This window comes from Leptinotarsa decemlineata, unplaced genomic scaffold, assembly GCF_025532065.1.
Source record: "Leptinotarsa decemlineata unplaced genomic scaffold, Ldec_3_MD MMD2_tig00000199_RagTag_RagTag, whole genome shotgun sequence".
Lineage (NCBI taxonomy): Eukaryota > Metazoa > Arthropoda > Insecta > Coleoptera > Chrysomelidae > Leptinotarsa > Leptinotarsa decemlineata.
In genome coordinates this window covers 12720833-12739213 of record NW_027412544.1, presented here as the reverse complement: position 1 = coordinate 12739213, position 18381 = coordinate 12720833, and the positions used below count along the sequence as shown (strand labels likewise).

The 18381-nt window shown below is 34.7% G+C and overlaps 1 protein-coding gene across 2 annotated transcripts in view; it reads left to right on the top strand.

The window, feature by feature from the left end:
• The first annotated feature begins 17272 nt into the window (after nucleotides 1-17272).
• Nucleotides 17273-18381, top strand: part of LOC111512097 (pyrokinin-1 receptor) — a 289960-nt gene continuing 288851 nt past the window's right edge. For both annotated transcript variants that reach the window (XM_074172959.1, XM_074172960.1), the window contains exon 1: nucleotides 17273-18113. In XM_074172959.1, coding sequence (XP_074029060.1) covers nucleotides 17411-18113 — 703 coding nt within the window. In that variant the 5' untranslated portion in view covers nucleotides 17273-17410. The remainder of the gene's footprint in view (nucleotides 18114-18381) is intronic.

The window sequence follows — 18381 nt, the reverse complement described above, 5'->3', positions numbered from 1 at the left end:
GTTATTAGTAAATCGTTCACACTGTTTGAGCGAAATATTAAAAGATATAATATCATTCGGAAAATTAAAACGAATTTCAGCATGTTGCCAACGATTCATTTTCAATTCGAAAAATTCGAGAAGCAAAATATCTGGTTCTCTTTCCTCTAAAGAGCTTCAAAACTCAACGAAACTTCTTGTTGAACATATTCAACAAATAGCATTCTCAAAAGAAATTGAATTACATAATTTTTCGAAGCCGCTCAAAAAATTGAATATTTTTATAGACAATGGGGGACTTCTCAGAATGGGAGGTAGATTTACAAATTCTAACCTATCTTACGATAAAAAAACATACGCTTCTTTCACCTAGTAACTCAGATTTCACTAATTTAATTATTGAACATTCTCATAAAAAGTATTTCCATGCAAGTATACGAACTGTACAGTTCTAACTATCTCAACAATATTGGATTTTGGCATCAAAACGCGTAATTCGTAAAATTTTGTCTCGATGCATGGCATGTTGGAAGACGCACCCTGTATCATAACAACCTTCTATGGGGAATCTTCCTATACCACGCATTCCACAAATTAAGCCTTTTTCTAACGTTGGTGTGGATTATGGTGGTCTACTTTTTATAACTATGAAAAAACGTAGGGGATCAAAAACTATCAAGGCATACATATGTCTCTTTGTATGTCTCGCTACAAAGGCGATTCATATCGAACTCGCTTCAGATCTTTCGAGTGACGCATTTTTTGCAGTTCTCCGCCGTTTCGTAGCTCGTCGAGGACGACATTCTTCGATATGCAGTGATTACGGGACACATTTCATTGGAACTTGTAGTCATCTTAAACTTTTACAAGAGGCCGCGTCCTCTGAGAATATTGCATTTCACTTCAACCCCCCTTCAGCACCGCATTTTGGAGGTATTTGGAAGGCGGGAATCAAATCAGTAAAAAGAGTCATTTGATTAAGACAATCGGAGAACAGGTTCTGACATATGAAGAACTTTATAGGGTGCTGGTTCAAATCGAATCATTATTGAACTCTCGTCCATTAACACCTTTAATTTCAGATGCTAATGATATTTCAGTTCTAACTCCCGGCAATTTTTCAACTTTAGAACCCCTGTCTACCGTTCCTGACTCCGATCTCACGTCAATTCCTTTGAACCGTTTATCGCGGTGACAATTACTCTAATGAACCCATCAAGATTTCTGGCGTCGATGGAAAATTGAGTATTTGCACACATTACATCAACGTAGCAAGTGGATTAAACCGATGACTCCGGTTGCACCGAGTACATTAGTTTTGATAAAAGATGTTACACCACCACTCCAGTGGACTCTTTGCGTCTTTATTTGTAATCTTCTATTATTATTTTTATTATTATTGTCAGCATGGAGCGACTCCTAAGGGCGCATGCTCAAGACTCGATTGAAGTATGCTTATCCATCTGAACCATATCAATAGAGACCTACCTACGATCTCATGCTACGTACAAGAAACGTAAATCGCTATTTTTTTTTTGCTAATTACTTATTTCGCCATGTGTGCCATCTTCGACTGTTTGGTAACTCATTTTAACTTTCCGTTTTGTTGTACAATCCAGTGAAGCTGAAGAAAGAACACTCCAAGAAAGGGCCCTTTCAGAAGCAGGGATTTGTGCGAAGAATTCGGTGAGTTCGCCTTATGCCACAATTCTTACAGTCCACTCTTGTTTTCATTCTTATTATTTTTCAAGTATTCGAAGACGCGACATGTATTCCGCCAATAAATCTAAATAATTTGATACCAATTCCGAGTCTTCATTCAGATTTATATTTATATCACCAATTATAAGATTGGTTTCAAATCATAATGTTCGCTTTGTTTGTTTCAGATATTTCCGTAAATTTTCGACGAATTCATCAGCGTTAGTAGACGGCCGGTATATAGATGTTATTGGGAATTTTTATTCTGGCTAAAAGTAAAACTTGTTTGAGTGCATTTACATAGTCCGATATCAACAATTTTCTTATTATAGTTCAATGATTCATGGGTATAGATGATGAAACCATCATTTTTATTTATATATCTTTCGTTATATGCTACTAGTTGTTGCCCGCAGCTTCGCCCGCATAGAATTTGGTAGTTGTAGTACTAATCAGTACTATGTTGCTGTATCCCTGCTGTTCTAATGTTTTGACAGAATCATAATCAACGAACTTAGGCGTGCGCAGCATTATAGAACAGTGCTTTCAAAAAATTGTTCTTCATCGCCATCTAGTGGCGAGTTACAGAAAAATTGATAGCTTAAAAACCTTCTCTTTGAAAAATTACTTATACATGTCAAGTTTCATCACTATCAGTTGAGCTATGTAGAAGTTTATCACTTACCAACCAACAAACATCCATTTTTATATATTAGAATTTGTATTTCTCTAATTGAAATGAACCAATATCTAGTACATTGAACGTTTCCGTTAATATTAAAATGTCATATTCATGATCATATATTCCATCTAAATTTTTCCAAATGCTCCTAATATTTTGATGAAATATTTTCAGATATTTTGTTTTTTCGTTGTTCCTGAAGAGTTTATTCTTTTATATTGGTTCAAAGTATTATCAGTATTTGAAGTATACGTAATTGTAGAGAATTGAAAAAAAAATTAATAAGTACAAGTAAAAATAAGTTCCATAAACACAAACTCATTGCTATATATATATATATATATATATATATATATATATATATATATATATATATATATATATATATATATATATATATATATACCGGGTGTCCCACATTTCATGTGACAGGCAATATCTGGTTTGTTGAAGGAGATACACAAAAATGTTTCATACAAAAGTTTTAGGAGTTCATGAGAGCTATATTTTGATGTAATTTTCAAATATACAGGGTGTTTGGTGTAGGTGCTACAGACCAAAATTCCATTTTTTTAAATAGAACGCCCTGTATATCATTACATATTCAGATGCTACGTTAAATTCTGATATCATTTCATGTTTGGTTTATGAAATTCGGTTACGGCGTTGTTGAGTTATTGCACTTTTCCTTAAATATAAAGTTTCAAAAAAACTTATTTACTCGTACACGAATCCAGTCTATATCTTTTATTAAATTGACCTAGACTACTACTGAATACAAACCATTATTCTCACCTCTACTATACGATATCGATATCAGTTGAATATCATATTGAAATTCTTGAGAATGTGACTAACTTGAGGGTGAATTGATTTTTATTGCACAATTTCATCAAGTAGCTTATGCTTGTTGATGCCATAGTAACAAATGTTGTTGAATTGTATCTACTTGTCAGTTCGATTGAGTGATTCTTTGCAAAACAGTAACTGTGTTCTTTGTGCGAAAACTCCAGTATGCCTTTCGCGTTTAGTCCAAGTGATTGCATTGATATGTTATTAATTTTTGGGGAATGTCAGAAAAACTGCCGTCAAGCACAACGTCTATACCAAGAACGTTTTCCAGACAGACCCATTCCGTCACGAATGACTTTTTCGAGAGTTGTAGAAAAATTGCGAACTGGGTCATTTCCTTCTACTATAAAGCATCGTCATCATACGAGATCTGTTAGAACTGAAGATTTAGAGATCAATGTGTTGGCTTATATTATTATTCATCCACATGTTTCTATCCGTACTCTTGCAGATGAAATCGGTGTGAGTAAATCTAATGTACAGAGAATTCTGAAAGAAAATAAATACCACCCATTCAAAATTCAGTTGGTACAAGGTTTGACACCCACGGACTTTGAACGACGACTTGAATTCATTGCTTGTATTCAGGTAATATTACATGAAAGTCCTAACATATTCAGATAATTTTGTGAATCGACATAACAGTCGCTATTGGTCTCAAGAAAATCCCCACTGGGTCCGCTAAAGTAATTTTCAAACTACATGGGGTATTAATGTATGGTGTGGATTGTTCAATGGCCGCATCAAAGGACCTTACTTTTTCAATGAAAATCTCAATGGATTGCGATATTTACATTTTCTAGAAAATTATTTGATCCAGTTGATGGAAGATATTCCCATAGCAGAACGACAAGGAATTTGGTGGCAACAAGATGGTGCTCCTCCTCACAATTCACAGGTTGTTACTGAATATCTGGATAGAACGTACCCAAATAGATGGATTGGTAATAAGGGTCCAATTCGGTGGCCGGCTCGTTCCCCAGATTTATCACCGCTTGATTTTTTCCTATGGGGTTATTTGAAAGATATTGTTTTTACTACTCCCCCTTCGAATGTGAATGATCTGAAAATGAAAATTCGACTAGCGTGCAGTGATATTACGCCTGATATTATAAGAGCGACTTGTACGAGAGAAGTGATTCGACGTTTCGAAGCCTGTATAATATCTAATGGGCATCACTTTGAACAATTTTTATGACTTATTTCTAGGTACCTACCATTCTTATGAAATGATTCATCAAGTTATATTATTTACATTGTTATTAATTAAAGATTTGTTTTCGAATACACCTCTTTCAATTTCGCAATTGTTTCATATTCAAAATGATTCCTGACTGAATTCCACAACTCAAAATTGAAACCATTACTTCGAACACCCAAAATTTTGACTAATTTTCATGTGATCTGATGCAGAGAGAATAATTGTATGAGATATTTTTAAAAATAATAGTCGTTCTCAAGACTTTACATTTTAAGCAATAACTCAACAACGCCGTAACCGAATTTCAAAAACCAAACATGAAATGATATCAGAATTTAACGTAGCATCTGAATATGTAATGATATACAGGGCGTTCAATTTTAAAAAATGGAATTTTGGTCTGTAGCACCTACACCAAACAACCTGTATATTTGAAAATTATATCAAAATATAGCTCTCATGAACTCCTAAAACTTTTGTATGAAACATTTTTGTGTATCTCCTTCAACAAACCAGATATTGCCTGTCACATGAAATGTGGGACACCCGGTATATATATACATACATACATATAAGTACATAAAACCACATCTTCACAATAAAACAAATAATAGAAAAAAGAGAAGATCAGAAAACCAAAATATATATTTGATACCAAGATACCAAGAACAGAATTATGGGAGAGTTTGAAAAATAGAAATATCGATGAAAAATCCATAAATATGATTAAAAACATATATAGAAATAATAGAAATTATGTTATCAAGAACAACATGAAATCAGAATGTTTCAAAACAAAAGAGGGTTTGAGACAAGGCGGATCATTGAGCCCAATGCTTTTTAACATTTTCATGGACGACATCATCAAGGAATGTGATAGAAATAGCAAAAAAATGTGCATTGGATACAAAAATATGCAAAGAGTAGAGATAGCTGAGGGAACATTTGCCGATGACATAATACTGATAGCTGAAAATGAAGAACGATTATAACATAATATAAAAATATGGAATGAAACACTGAAGAGAAAACAAATGAGAATAAACAAAGATAAAACCAAGGTGATGACCATAGGAGGCGAAGAAATAAATATAGTGATAGATGATAAAAAAATAGAACAAGTAAAAGATTTCAAATATCTAGGCGTAACAATAGACGAAAAAGAAAGACAAGAAGCAGAAATTAACAACATAATCGAGAAAACCATAAAATTGTACTATACAATGAATAAGAACTTCATCAATAGAAGAGAAATTTCAAGATAGACAAAACTACAAATATTCAAAACGATATATAGGCCAGTATTAACATATGGATGTGAATCTTGGATATTAACAAAAAAAATCAAAAGAAGAATACAAGCAACAGAAATGAAATACCTGAGGAGAATTATAGGAGAGACAAGGAGAGATAAGAAGAGAAATACGCGAATAAGAAAAGAACTAGACATAGAAGACATTATTTCATTTATAGAACAAAAACAATTGGGATGGTGGGGACACAAACAGAGAATGCCAAACAATAGACCTGTGAAACAAATCTATGGAGCGAAAACACAAAACAAGAGAAGAAGAGGAAGACCTGAAAAAACCTGAAACGACTTGATAGGAAAGATTCTAAAAGAAAGAAATAAACAATGGAACGAAGTAAAGACACTGACTGGAGATAGAAAGGAATGGAAAAAGTTCATAGAACAACAATAAAATGATAACCCGACACCCTGAGGGTAAAAGGGTTCAAGATTATATATATATATATATATATATATATATATATATATATATATATTTATATATTATATATAGATTATATAGATAGATTATATATATATATATATATATATATATATATATATATATATATCTATAACTCTGTTACTTCTGTTCTATAACTTCTGTTTAATTATCTGCGAGCGCTTTCGACAGCTGGTTGTGCTGTCATCCTTTAGGCCCTACTCCATCTTCCTGTTGTGTGTCCTTTTATACGGTCGGAACGCCTCAATACAGGTACTTCAGGTACTTAAGTTAAACTTGCCTGTATTTGGATCACATCAGGTACTATTCTTTGTGTTGGATCTTCTTTAGGTTTATTTTTTCTAGGAGTGTGTATTGATTTGTTTATTGTATTGAATGTTAGGTCTTCTTGTGTTTTGATTTGTAATTGTTTCTCGATGAGTGACATATGACTGTTAAATTTATGGATGTTTAAGTTTTCCCAAATGTCCATGCGGTTTCCCTTATTGACTTGTTTTATGAGTTTTATGTTCTCTGGTGGGGGGAAATTATGTTTGTTTTGTATGGCGTGTGTTTCGAGGTTTGATTTATATACTGTTGGATTTATGTATGCCTTTTTGTGCTCATTGTACCATTGGATCAGTTTTTTCTTGGTTAGGCCGATATAGAAATTGTTGCAGTCGAGCATTGTATACTGTATATCCCGTTTTGGTTTTTGTCTTCTTCTTTTCCATAGCTGTTCAATTTTTGTGTTATTTTTGTGTTTGGCTTGAATGTGATGTTAGTGCTCAATGGCTTGAAGATGTTTGTTAGTTTTTTTGTTTGGTTGTCCTACGTACGTAAATGCTGTCCATCGTTGTGTTGTTTTGTCTGTAGGGCCTAGAAGATGACAGCACGACCAGCTAAATTTTGGCTGACAATGTCAAGTGGGAAAATTCTGAATGATACTCGAATTACTAGATCTTTTATTTTCTTCATCAAATTTCAGTAGGTACGTGTAAATTTTGCTGAGACTGTCAATATCAGTTCGTTTATTCATTGAATGTTCTTCGTTATTAATATGTATCATTTCCAAAAATATTCTTTTAGTTGCACTGATTTCTCTATCTAAAATATTTGGATTTTCAAAATTCATTTTATGATCCTCCTTCATTCATATATAAATCCCTCCGATATATTCAAGAATTGACACCAAAATTAATTGATGTATTCCGAAATAATAACCTCAAAATATCTAAAACAAATGTCACTTCTATATCTAAATTATACAGTAAACTAAAAGCTCCAATTTCAAATAAACAAAAATCCAATTTAGTATACAAAATTTCTTGTATGGATTGCTCTAAAACATATATAGGACAAACATCTAGACCTCTAAGTAGTCGCATCACTTCCAATAAGAGCGACTGTAGACGAAATGTTAATACCTGTGCATTAACAGAACATGTTAATTCGGAGGACCATAAAATGAATTTTGAAAATCCAGAAATCAATGCAATTAAAAGAATATTTTTGGAAATGATACATATTAATAACGAAGAACATTCAATGAATAAACGAACTGATATTGACAGTCTCAGCAAAATTTACACGTAGGTACCTACTGAAATATGATAAAGAAAATAAAAGATCTAGTAATTCGAGTATTATTCAGAATTTTCCCACTTGACATTGTCAGCCAAAATTTTTATCAACTGTTATTATTTAATGTTTTTCTATCTGTTTTTGAACCATTTTATATTTTATTCTCACGTTAGTAAGTTCTCCATATTTATATATTTTTTACAAGATATATAATCTAATTATTGTAGTTGTCCTGACGAAGGTGTTAAATATACCGAAAGCTTGACATATAACAAAGAGTTTTCTTTCTTACAGCCCAGCTATTGACTGCAACCTCACGAATTAAACCGATTCATATATATATATATATATATATATATATATATATATATATATATATATATATATATATATATATATATATATATATATATATATATATATATATATATATATAAATCAAAAATTAAACAATTTGTGGACACAACACTCAAAAAAAGGGGGCAAACCGCGGACACGTGTTTCTGGCTATTGGCCTCATCAGCGCGGTGCAGCCAAGTGTAAAGGTGGGAAACACTTGTTTGCCGAAATCAGGAAACAACACAAACGCACGGAGTCAACAACAGGAGCCAACCGCACATTTGTGGTTCCAGTTAGAAGACCTAGAATTCCCAGGCTACATCTAACATGACCACGGAGACAGCTATAGCTACCTGCGTGACATCCGGGTCCAGGATAAATACACATAGAGATTTTATCGAGTGTGCATGATATAAATCAAAAATTAAACAATTTGTGGACACAACACTCAAAAAAAGGGGGCAAACCGCGGACACGTGTTTCTGGCTATTGGCCTCATCATGTTAGATGTAGCCTGGGAATTCTAGGTCTTCTAACTGGAACCACAAATGTGCGGTTGGCTCCTGTTGTTGACTCCGTGCGTTTGTGTTGTTTCCTGATTTCGGCAAACAAGTGTTTCCCACCTTTACACTTGGCTGCACCGCGCTGATGAGGCCAATAGCCAGAAACACGTGTCCGCGGTTTGCCCCCTTTTTTTGAGTGTTGTGTCCACAAATTGTTTAATTTTTGATTTATATCATGCACACTCGATAAAATCTCTATTTGTATTTATCCTGGACCCGGATGTCACGCAGGTAGCTATAGCTGTCTCCGTGGTCATGTTAGATGTAGCCTGGGAATTCTAGGTCTTCTAACTGGAACCACAAATGTGCGGTTGGCTCCTGTTGTTGACTCCGTGCGTTTGTGTTGTTTCCTGATTTCGGCAAACAAGTGTTTCCCACCTTTACACTTGGCTGCACCGCGCTGATGAGGCCAATAGCCAGAAACACGTGTCCGCGGTTTGCCCCCTTTTTTTGAGTGTTGTGTCCACAAATTGTTTAATTTTTGATTTATATCATGCACACTCGATAAAATCTCTATTTGTATTTATCCTGGACCCGGATGTCACGCAGGTAGCTATAGCTGTCTCCGTGGTCATGTTAGATGTAGCCTGGGAATTCTAGGTCTTCTAACTGGAACCACAAATGTGCGGTTGGCTCCTGTTGTTGACTCCGTGCGTTTGTGTTGTTTCCTGATTTCGGCAAACAAGTGTTTCCCACCTTTACACTTGGCTGCACCGCGCTGATGAGGCCAATAGCCAGAAACACGTGTCCGCGGTTTGCCCCCTTTTTTTGAGTGTTGTGTCCACAAATTGTTTAATTTTTGATTTATATCATGCACACTCGATAAAATCTCTATTTATATATATATATATATATATATATATATATATATATATATATATATATAGAATAGTAGTTTTTCGGGGATTCGGTCTGATTAGAATAAATATTTACTCTTTTTAGCTGCCCGAGCTTTCGCTAATGTTTATTAGCTTTATCGAGGGCTGTGCTATGTGAGAATATTCAATTTGGAAATTTCAATTTTGAAAGAAGTCTTCAACATCAAAAAGACAACTTTTTGACATTGAATAATGTCACATTATTCAATAGATATAAAGCTTCAAATACTTTTTGTAAAATTTAATATTGAAATACTGAAAATAAAGGAAAATTAGTTGCATCATTCAAAATATATATATATATATATATATATATATATATATATATATATATATATATATATATATATATATATATATATATTTAGCCTGGAATGATGCCAACAAGAAACGAATCAAAATGTTTTTAGAAATGATATGAAATCCAGGAAGGTTATTGCAGTCAGGTGGCTCGAAAATAATTCCATGAAATTCAAAAGATTAGGATTAGTACTATTCTGATCATTCTCAACCGTGACATAAAAACTTAGCAAGTTGACTGGGTGTCACAACAATAGGTGGTTCCACTTATGTGTGCTTGCTTTTATACAGTTATGTTCATCAAGTACTTTTCTTGATTATTCACATTTTGTCTTCGATCGAGGACCGCATGTCCGGTACTGACGATGCACACCAGGCTGAAACAGCCGTTAAGTGACTTGGAACACTTGATTCCACCAAGAGCGGTACTTTTCAGAAATACTCGACGGACTGTGGCTGCTCATCGTTCTGAGGTTCAACTCAGTACACCTCGAAATTCAATGAAAAAAAACTCTTCCAGTTGGAGAACTGCTTTCATGTGGAATAAACTTTCTGAAAACGTTTTTCAAAATGGATTTATTCTCCAGCGATTTAAATCCAATGTTAATCACTACTTTCACACAAATACCGCTCTTAGAGCGTCATAAGAATTTTCCTGTAGTGCTTGTATTTTGTTCCCAAGAAACAGACAGGGGATGCTCAACAGGCTGAAACAATTGTCTATCGGTGGCTTTTAAATTGAAATAAAATTGTGAGTGATTGGAATAGTACTAATTTTCATCTTTCGAATTTAATTGAATTATTTTCCAGCAGCTTGACTGCATATCCCTTTCTTGATTTCATATCATTTCGAAAAAACATGTGGATTCGTTTTTCGATAACATTCCAGGAAAGTTTCCCAAATTTCTGCCAATGCAGTTGTCAGTTGATTGGTCAAACCACCAACGTGGACATAAATACTTAGCATTCCAATGAGTGTAACACTGTCACACCAATAGGTGGTTCCACTTTTGTCTCGCTTGCTTTTACGCAGTCATTTTTGTCAAGTACTGTTTCTGGTTTTTCACATTTTTTCCGTTAGTTAGGGAAGCTATAGATTATGCTGTAGACGACCCCTCCCGATATAGAAGGCCCCGATACTCCGTTGAATGAGGCTCTCATATCCCCCGTTAACGGATGAACAATTTCCTCATCCATCCTACTCCAGCCAAGTAGGGGTACACTGTGAAGGACGGTACTGATGTCTGAGGACTTTCATACCGTCATCACCTCTCAGTCATGAACCTATTTGTCCTTCTGACAAAAATCAGCTGCAAAGGTAAGGGAGCTAGGCTCCAACCAGATTGAACTGAAGAAGCTTGGTTAGTCACATTTTGTCTTCAATCGAGGACCGCCTGCCCGGTACTGCCCAACAGGCAGAAACAGCTGTGTACCTGTGGCTTTTGTATTCAAACCAAATTGGGAATAATCAAAATAGTACTCATTATTATCTTTTTAATTTCAAGGAATTAATTTTCAGTAGCTTGACTGCATTAAAATTTCTTGATTTCATATAGGTATACACTTCAGGTTTCATTCAACCACGGCACACCAGCCTGGATATTAATCAAAATAGAATGTTAATAACTCCTCCTCAATTTTTGAATTGAACGTGAAGAAGGTGTCCGAAGTATAGAAAATATCACAAGGTCACTCACTAATATACATGATGCGAGAACCAGATTCAATACTCGATCAAATCGTTAGGTGATGAATCACCGTATATCTATTGAAACGAATATACAATTCATGAAATATTGGAGCATATCAACACTATTAAAAGTGTTTACCAGTGAAATACACAATTTGAAAATAGTTCAAAGAAACGACTACAAGGCATACAATGAGTTCACTCCCGCATATTCAAGACCTCATTTCCTTCAAGGCTTAAAAACGATGAAAAAAATTGAAAGCTGTCGACATCAATATATTTTTGACAGGTAACTATAATTTTTCTTACATATTTCTCATACGATCTGGAAAATGTATTTTGAAACTGAGTATATGTAAAGTGTGTCTCACTTCTCATGTAAACACTCCCGTCTCTTCTGTATGATCGAGGTAGAATGATGAAAATTTCAAAAATGCACCTACCACCTCAATGAGGTTGGCCAAAGTGATATACACTGCCCGCCACTCGCGATGGAACTAACTTTTTTTACGGTAAAAGATACTAGGGGGCAGAATGGACTCAAAATTTTTTCATATTCAGGATCAGGACTATCAACTTACTACAAATACACTTTTTTCCTGGGAAAATTTCAGTCCTGAAAAATCCTAATTTGTCTCACTTCTCATGGAAACAACCCCATATCTTCCGTAATGATTGGGGAAGAATAGGATGGAAATGCTCATAATGCACATACCACCTGAATGAGTTTGGCCAAAGTGATTTACATTGCCCGCCATTCGCGATGGAACAACCCATTTACGGTAAAACATATTAGGAGGCAAAATAGTTCGCTTCCAATACATGAACGCATTCATTTCAACTGCAGAGATGCTATCATCCATTTTGAACTTCTCTGAGGAAAATATCACAGCGCTGCATTCTCAAATTATCCAGATAGTGTGTATGAAAAATTATCGATGGCGGCATTTAACACACACAATTTAACACACATTTTTTGCTGATTGTTGAAATTATTTGATGAATTTTTCATTCGGTGTTTTGAAACCCCATATTACCCTCCTATTACAATCGAATACTTCGATTGTAATAGGAGTTTGTAAAGTTCGGAAGTCCCTATTGGCAGACCCTATATATTTTATTTCATGCCCTCAGAGACACATTTTTTGCTGATTGATGAAATTATTTGATGACTTTTTCATTCGGTGTTATGAGTCCCCATACAAATTCTTATTATAATCGAATACTTCGACATGAATCTAAAAAAATGAACTTCAAACGTTCGAACCAGTCTCGGATATACCTACACAGTAGGTTGAATGGACTGACACTTATCAGAAAACAACTACTCCCCTGGCTAATACCACGAACGACGTTGGATTATATCCGATAGGCGTCAGTGCAGGAATCTTCACAGAAAATATCCTGCATATGCAATTGGCAATACAACTGAAAGAGTCGACCTTCAATTCTGGAACGGGCCTACTTGCAGACCGGTTTCGGGCTTCTCAGCCACTCGTCAGTGCGAGATAGTGACCATCATTGACCTAAAGTCAATGATATTCCATAATTGAAAATCGAAATTCTTTCAGAGAATTTCATTCTTCGTCTTAAATTGGAGCGAACAACAAAAATGTCACTCCATCTAGTGGACGAGGTACTAACCAATTGCATATCCGAAATTTGCCCGATTCCTCTGAATGAGGAAATTTGCTGTGAAGATTCCTGCATTGACGCCTGTCGGATATAATCCAACGTCGATCGTGGTATTAGCCAGCGGAGTAGTTGTTTTATGATAGGCGTCAGTCCATTCAACCTACTGTGTAGGTATATCCGAGACTGTCTTAAACGTTTGAAGTTCATTTCTTCAGATTTGTTTATTGCCAGTCCTCGAACATAGCCCACTGACTAATAAAAAAGTGTTTCTTCCTTATTCAGAGGAATCGGGCAAATTTCGGATATGCACTTGATTAGGACGAGGAATGAAATACTCTGAAAGAATTTCGATTTTCAATTATGGAATATCATTGACTTTAGGTCAATGATAGTCACTATCCTGCACTGACGAGTGGCTAAGATGCCCGAAACCGGTCTGCAAGTGTGCCCGTTCCAGAATTGAAGATCGACTCTTCCATTTGTATTGCCAGTTGCATATGCAGGAAATTTTCTGTGAAGATTGTTTTCTGATAGGCGTCAGTCCATTCAACCTTCTGTGTAGGTATATCCGAGATCGGCTTGAACGTTTAAAGTTCATTTCTTTAGATTTGTTTACTGTCTGTCTTCAAGCATAGCCCACTGACTAATAAGAAACTTCGACATGAGTTAATAATCTTTCATTATCTGGATATTAATCATACTAATGTTTATTATTGAAATTCTGCTACTTTTTTGGTGAATGATCAGTAAGCACAACTGAATATATTTATTGTACAACGTCACTGGAAACAATTAATGAACAAACGGAAAGCAACGTCTGAAATTGACTAATTTCATACACCTGAGCGAATGTTCTTTGCACGGTTCAGACTTCAAAGCCTTATCAAACGTTTATAGGTAATCATGATCAACAAGGCGATGGTTGCCGGGTTACCATTTATGTGTTTTCTCTTTAAACTTCTAGTCAGTATTCTGAAGTATTTTTGTAACCGGAGTTATTCTTATTATGCAGAACATTAAAATTCATGATAAATTGGAATATACTCGTCTCGAAATCAAACAAAAAGCCAAAAATTTGTCGCTAATATACATTCGAATATAGGCATACGAAAAGTTTCAGCAGTGTCAAAATTCAAATAGCTTCAAATCATTCTCTGAAAACGTTGTTTTGGTTTATTTTGAGAAATCACCCAAAAAATATGAGGTTCACACATTCTGTTCATTATTTTCTATGATGAAAGCAACTCTGAACATCGCAAACAATAACGATATTACTAACTATATGTTTTAAAAAATGTTTTTTCCGTTAAAGTTATCGCACCCCTACAAACAACAACCCTCAGGAGTCGAAACGAGGTCTCATCTTTTAACGTGAGATTTGTAACAAGGGTTGGACGATAGCAAGTGAAAATTGAACGTTCAGCCTGCGGTTCGAACCATCGACTCACACATCGGCTGATTGACTGAGTGAACAAAGCACCCACGTCGAACCGCCCGGTTACCCACCGACCATATGAAACTGCAATTTCTCCTAAAGCGTTAATCCTCAAATTATACGACAAATAAATGAAGAATTTCAATCGAGGAATATTTTTGTGAGTTTCTAAATATGAAACCAGACGAGACATTTCATAAAGTGATTCTGATGTAAAAAAAAATACTATGTAATGGAATAATACCGGACAATTGTAAAACAGGGGTTTTGACAACTATGCACCTTTTATATTCATCAACTATCCTTTTAATATTCATCTAGGAATATCTAATTATTTGATAATTCAACTTTTTGTGAATGTTGATCAGTTAGGGTTAATGTAAACAAGTGTTGAAATGACGTTCAATTTCGATTAATAGTAGTATAAACAATTTGAATTATTCATCTGCCGGAGTGGTGAACTGGAAGTGTTTCGAAAAAATTATAAAGTACAATCAGTTTGATTGTTGTTTTTCGGAAGTTTATATGTTTATCTTATAATTTCCCCAGATGATTCTAGACTTGAGGAGCGGTAGTTAAGAACTGAATCAACACAAGTGAAAAGTATTATTATGTTTATGAATCATTTACTAACAACATTATCCATATCAGTCTTACATAGTTTACCAATATTTGAAGATACGGTATGTTAATTTTCAATCTCATCAAATTCGAGCTCATTATTTCAAAAACAAAATAGCTTTTTCTCACGTCTTCTGGTAAATCGCTGTGATATAAAAAAAATTTTCATTTGTAAGATCGGTTACCAACTCTAAATAAACAACTATGGTACACATGCAGTCTTCAACAGATCGGGTGAAGTCATTTCCCTTACCAGAAATTATCTTACCAATGTTTGTTTCTGAAGAAATGAACTTCAAACGGTCGAACTAGTCTCGAATATACCTACACGGTAGGTTGAATGGACTGACGCCTATCAGAAAACAACTGCTCCGCTGACTAATACCACGAACGGCGTTGGATTATATCCGACAGGCGTCAGTGCAGGAATCTTTACAGAAAATTTCCTGCATATGCAATTGGCAATACAACTGTAAGAGTCAACCTTCAATTTTGAAACGGGCACACTTGCAGACCGGTTCCGGGTCATTAGCCACTCATCAGTGCAAGATAGTGGCCATCATCGACCTATATTCGAGACTGGCTTGAACGTTTGAAGTTCAGTTCATTAGATTTGTTTACTGCCAGTCTTCAAGCATAGTCCACTGACTAATAACAATGTTTGTTTATTATTCAGTAGGATCTCAGTTACATTTGTACAGAACACCTCTTTACAGGAAGATAAAATACCTAGTTACATTCGACAGAAAACACTTCAATTTCAGTCACTTCCAGATAATAATCTTATTTCATTAAAGAATATACACGAAAGAGTAATAATCAAGCCTTCAAATTCAGAAAACAACAGATCAATTATGTTGCTAATTAAAAATGTACAAACGAAAAATTGTCACAAAAAATAGTGTTTCCCATTTCTTCATTCTGTACAATCACAGAATTGTTTTATTCATGAAAATTAATTGAGGAAGAGCGGGCTAATAAATGATGAAGAAACCTGATGAAAGTTTAATGCAATATGGTTCACAGCGATAATAATTTCACGTTGAACAAGAATTTTAGCCTCTGTAGAAATCAATACAAAAGTTTGTTTAAAATGCATTTGATAAATTGAAATGAAGAGACTCATATTTCAAACAGATGAATATGGTAATAATAATATCGTGAAACTTCTCCATCCTGAAAATATTCTAAAAATCATGACAATACATAAAAAGATATGTAATAAATCTAATTAAACCATATTTTATACGAATATTGGACTGTGGTTTGAAGTGAAAAAATACATCCTTATATAGGCAAGATACCCATCGCAATTAATTATTTTCTCAAATTATAAAATTGGATCTGAATTTTGAAGATTCTCGATAACACAATTCAATATAACATAAAATATGAAAATACACATATTTCCTGAAAATCAACAATCCAAAACCAAAGGTGATCTAAAAAAATATTTTTCAATAACACAATAACATTAAATATGCAAATACAAAGAACTTCTACCAATCAACAATCCAAAACCAATGGTAACCTAAAAAATATTTTAAATATTTTCAAAACGGTAGATATCATTCTTCCCGGGATAGAAATTTCGTTCACATTCAACAACGGAATTTATTTTGCAGTCAAATACTTTATTCCTTTCTTTGAAAGATTCTTACATTTTTTTTGTATGAAGATGGAGAACTAGAAAGCCAAAACCTCTTTTTCATTGTATAATTTATATTTCAATATATTATTGAAGACATCCCCAAATTCAAATTAATTTTTTCATTCTTCATGAAAATATAACTTTCTTCAGATTGTTATTGTTGATGGCTCTTTCCGTATGTTATTTCCCAAAACAATAACATTTCTCTCTGATTTATTCGAAATTGAAATCCACATATAAGCCTCAGTCTTTCGTTGGTGAACAGTGTCAAGTCCGTCCATTCCAACTATTCCATTTCTAGGTTTCGTTCTCATTATTTACCATAAGCTTTCGGGTTGTCAGGTGTTTCAAGAATTCTCCCCAAACAAATAGCAATTTCGAAGTATTGACAACACTGGATGAAACTCATGTGGCGATTTAGCAGCGACACAAACTTGCAGTTTTCGTCCGCTATTTACCACGTTAGCAGGACAAACTGATCCTGATTTCATTCGCTCTGACTTCGAAATGTTTCGCGCTCGGAGCTCGAAAGTTGAATGAGTTTTCTTGTGTGTTATTAAGTGAAGATGAGTGAAGAGTGTGACGCTGAACATTACGGCCCTCAAAGGGATTCCATCTATATCGTGGTACCACTAACAGTTATCTATGGCATAATTTTCATTACTGGTACCATCGGAAATGTGAGTACTTGCATTGTGATCGCGAGAAATAAATCTATGCATACGGCTACGAACTATTACCTGTTCAGTTTGGCGATATCGGACTTGCTATTGCTCATCGCTGGATTGCCCCAAGAAATTTACCTCTTCTGGTCGAGGTATCCTTACATATTTGGGGGAGTTTTCTGTTTCTTGCGAGGGCTGTTCGCTGAAACTTCTGGTAATGCTACTGTACTTACAATTACAGCTTTCACCGTTGAGAGATATCTCGCGATTTGTCACCCGTTTTTGTCTCACACCATATCGAAGCTTTCGCGAGTGGTGAAACTAATCTTGTTCATATGGATACTCTCGATAGGACTAGCAATTCCACAGGCTCTGCCTCTACAAGTAGTTGGGTCCTGTCCTCAGTGTTTGGTTGTGGAGACGATCATTGACCACGCGTTCGAACTGTCAACATTTTTGTTTTTTGTCGCTCCAATGACTCTCATAATAGTGTTGTATGTCTTGATCGGTGTGAGGCTGAAATCGTCAAGAATGATGAAGAAGAGGATCAGTACCAATGCCAGGATACAGAGCAAATCATCCAGGAAGGTTATCAAAATGCTGGGTGAGCGCTATCTTGATTGTGAATGAGTATTGTCTGCATGTTCAATTCCAAGTTTTGCATCCACGAATTGAATGAAGATTTTTATTTATACAATGACTCTGAGATTTCTCAATTCTCAACCCAAATTTCAATACATAAGAAATTTCATGAGTGGGTATTTTATTTCTATTATTTCGAAAAACAACTGGAATTTTAAAAATGACCGATAATTTTTGGTTAACCAATTAGTTAATAGAACTTTAAGAAGGTATGCAATAGAGAATATTGG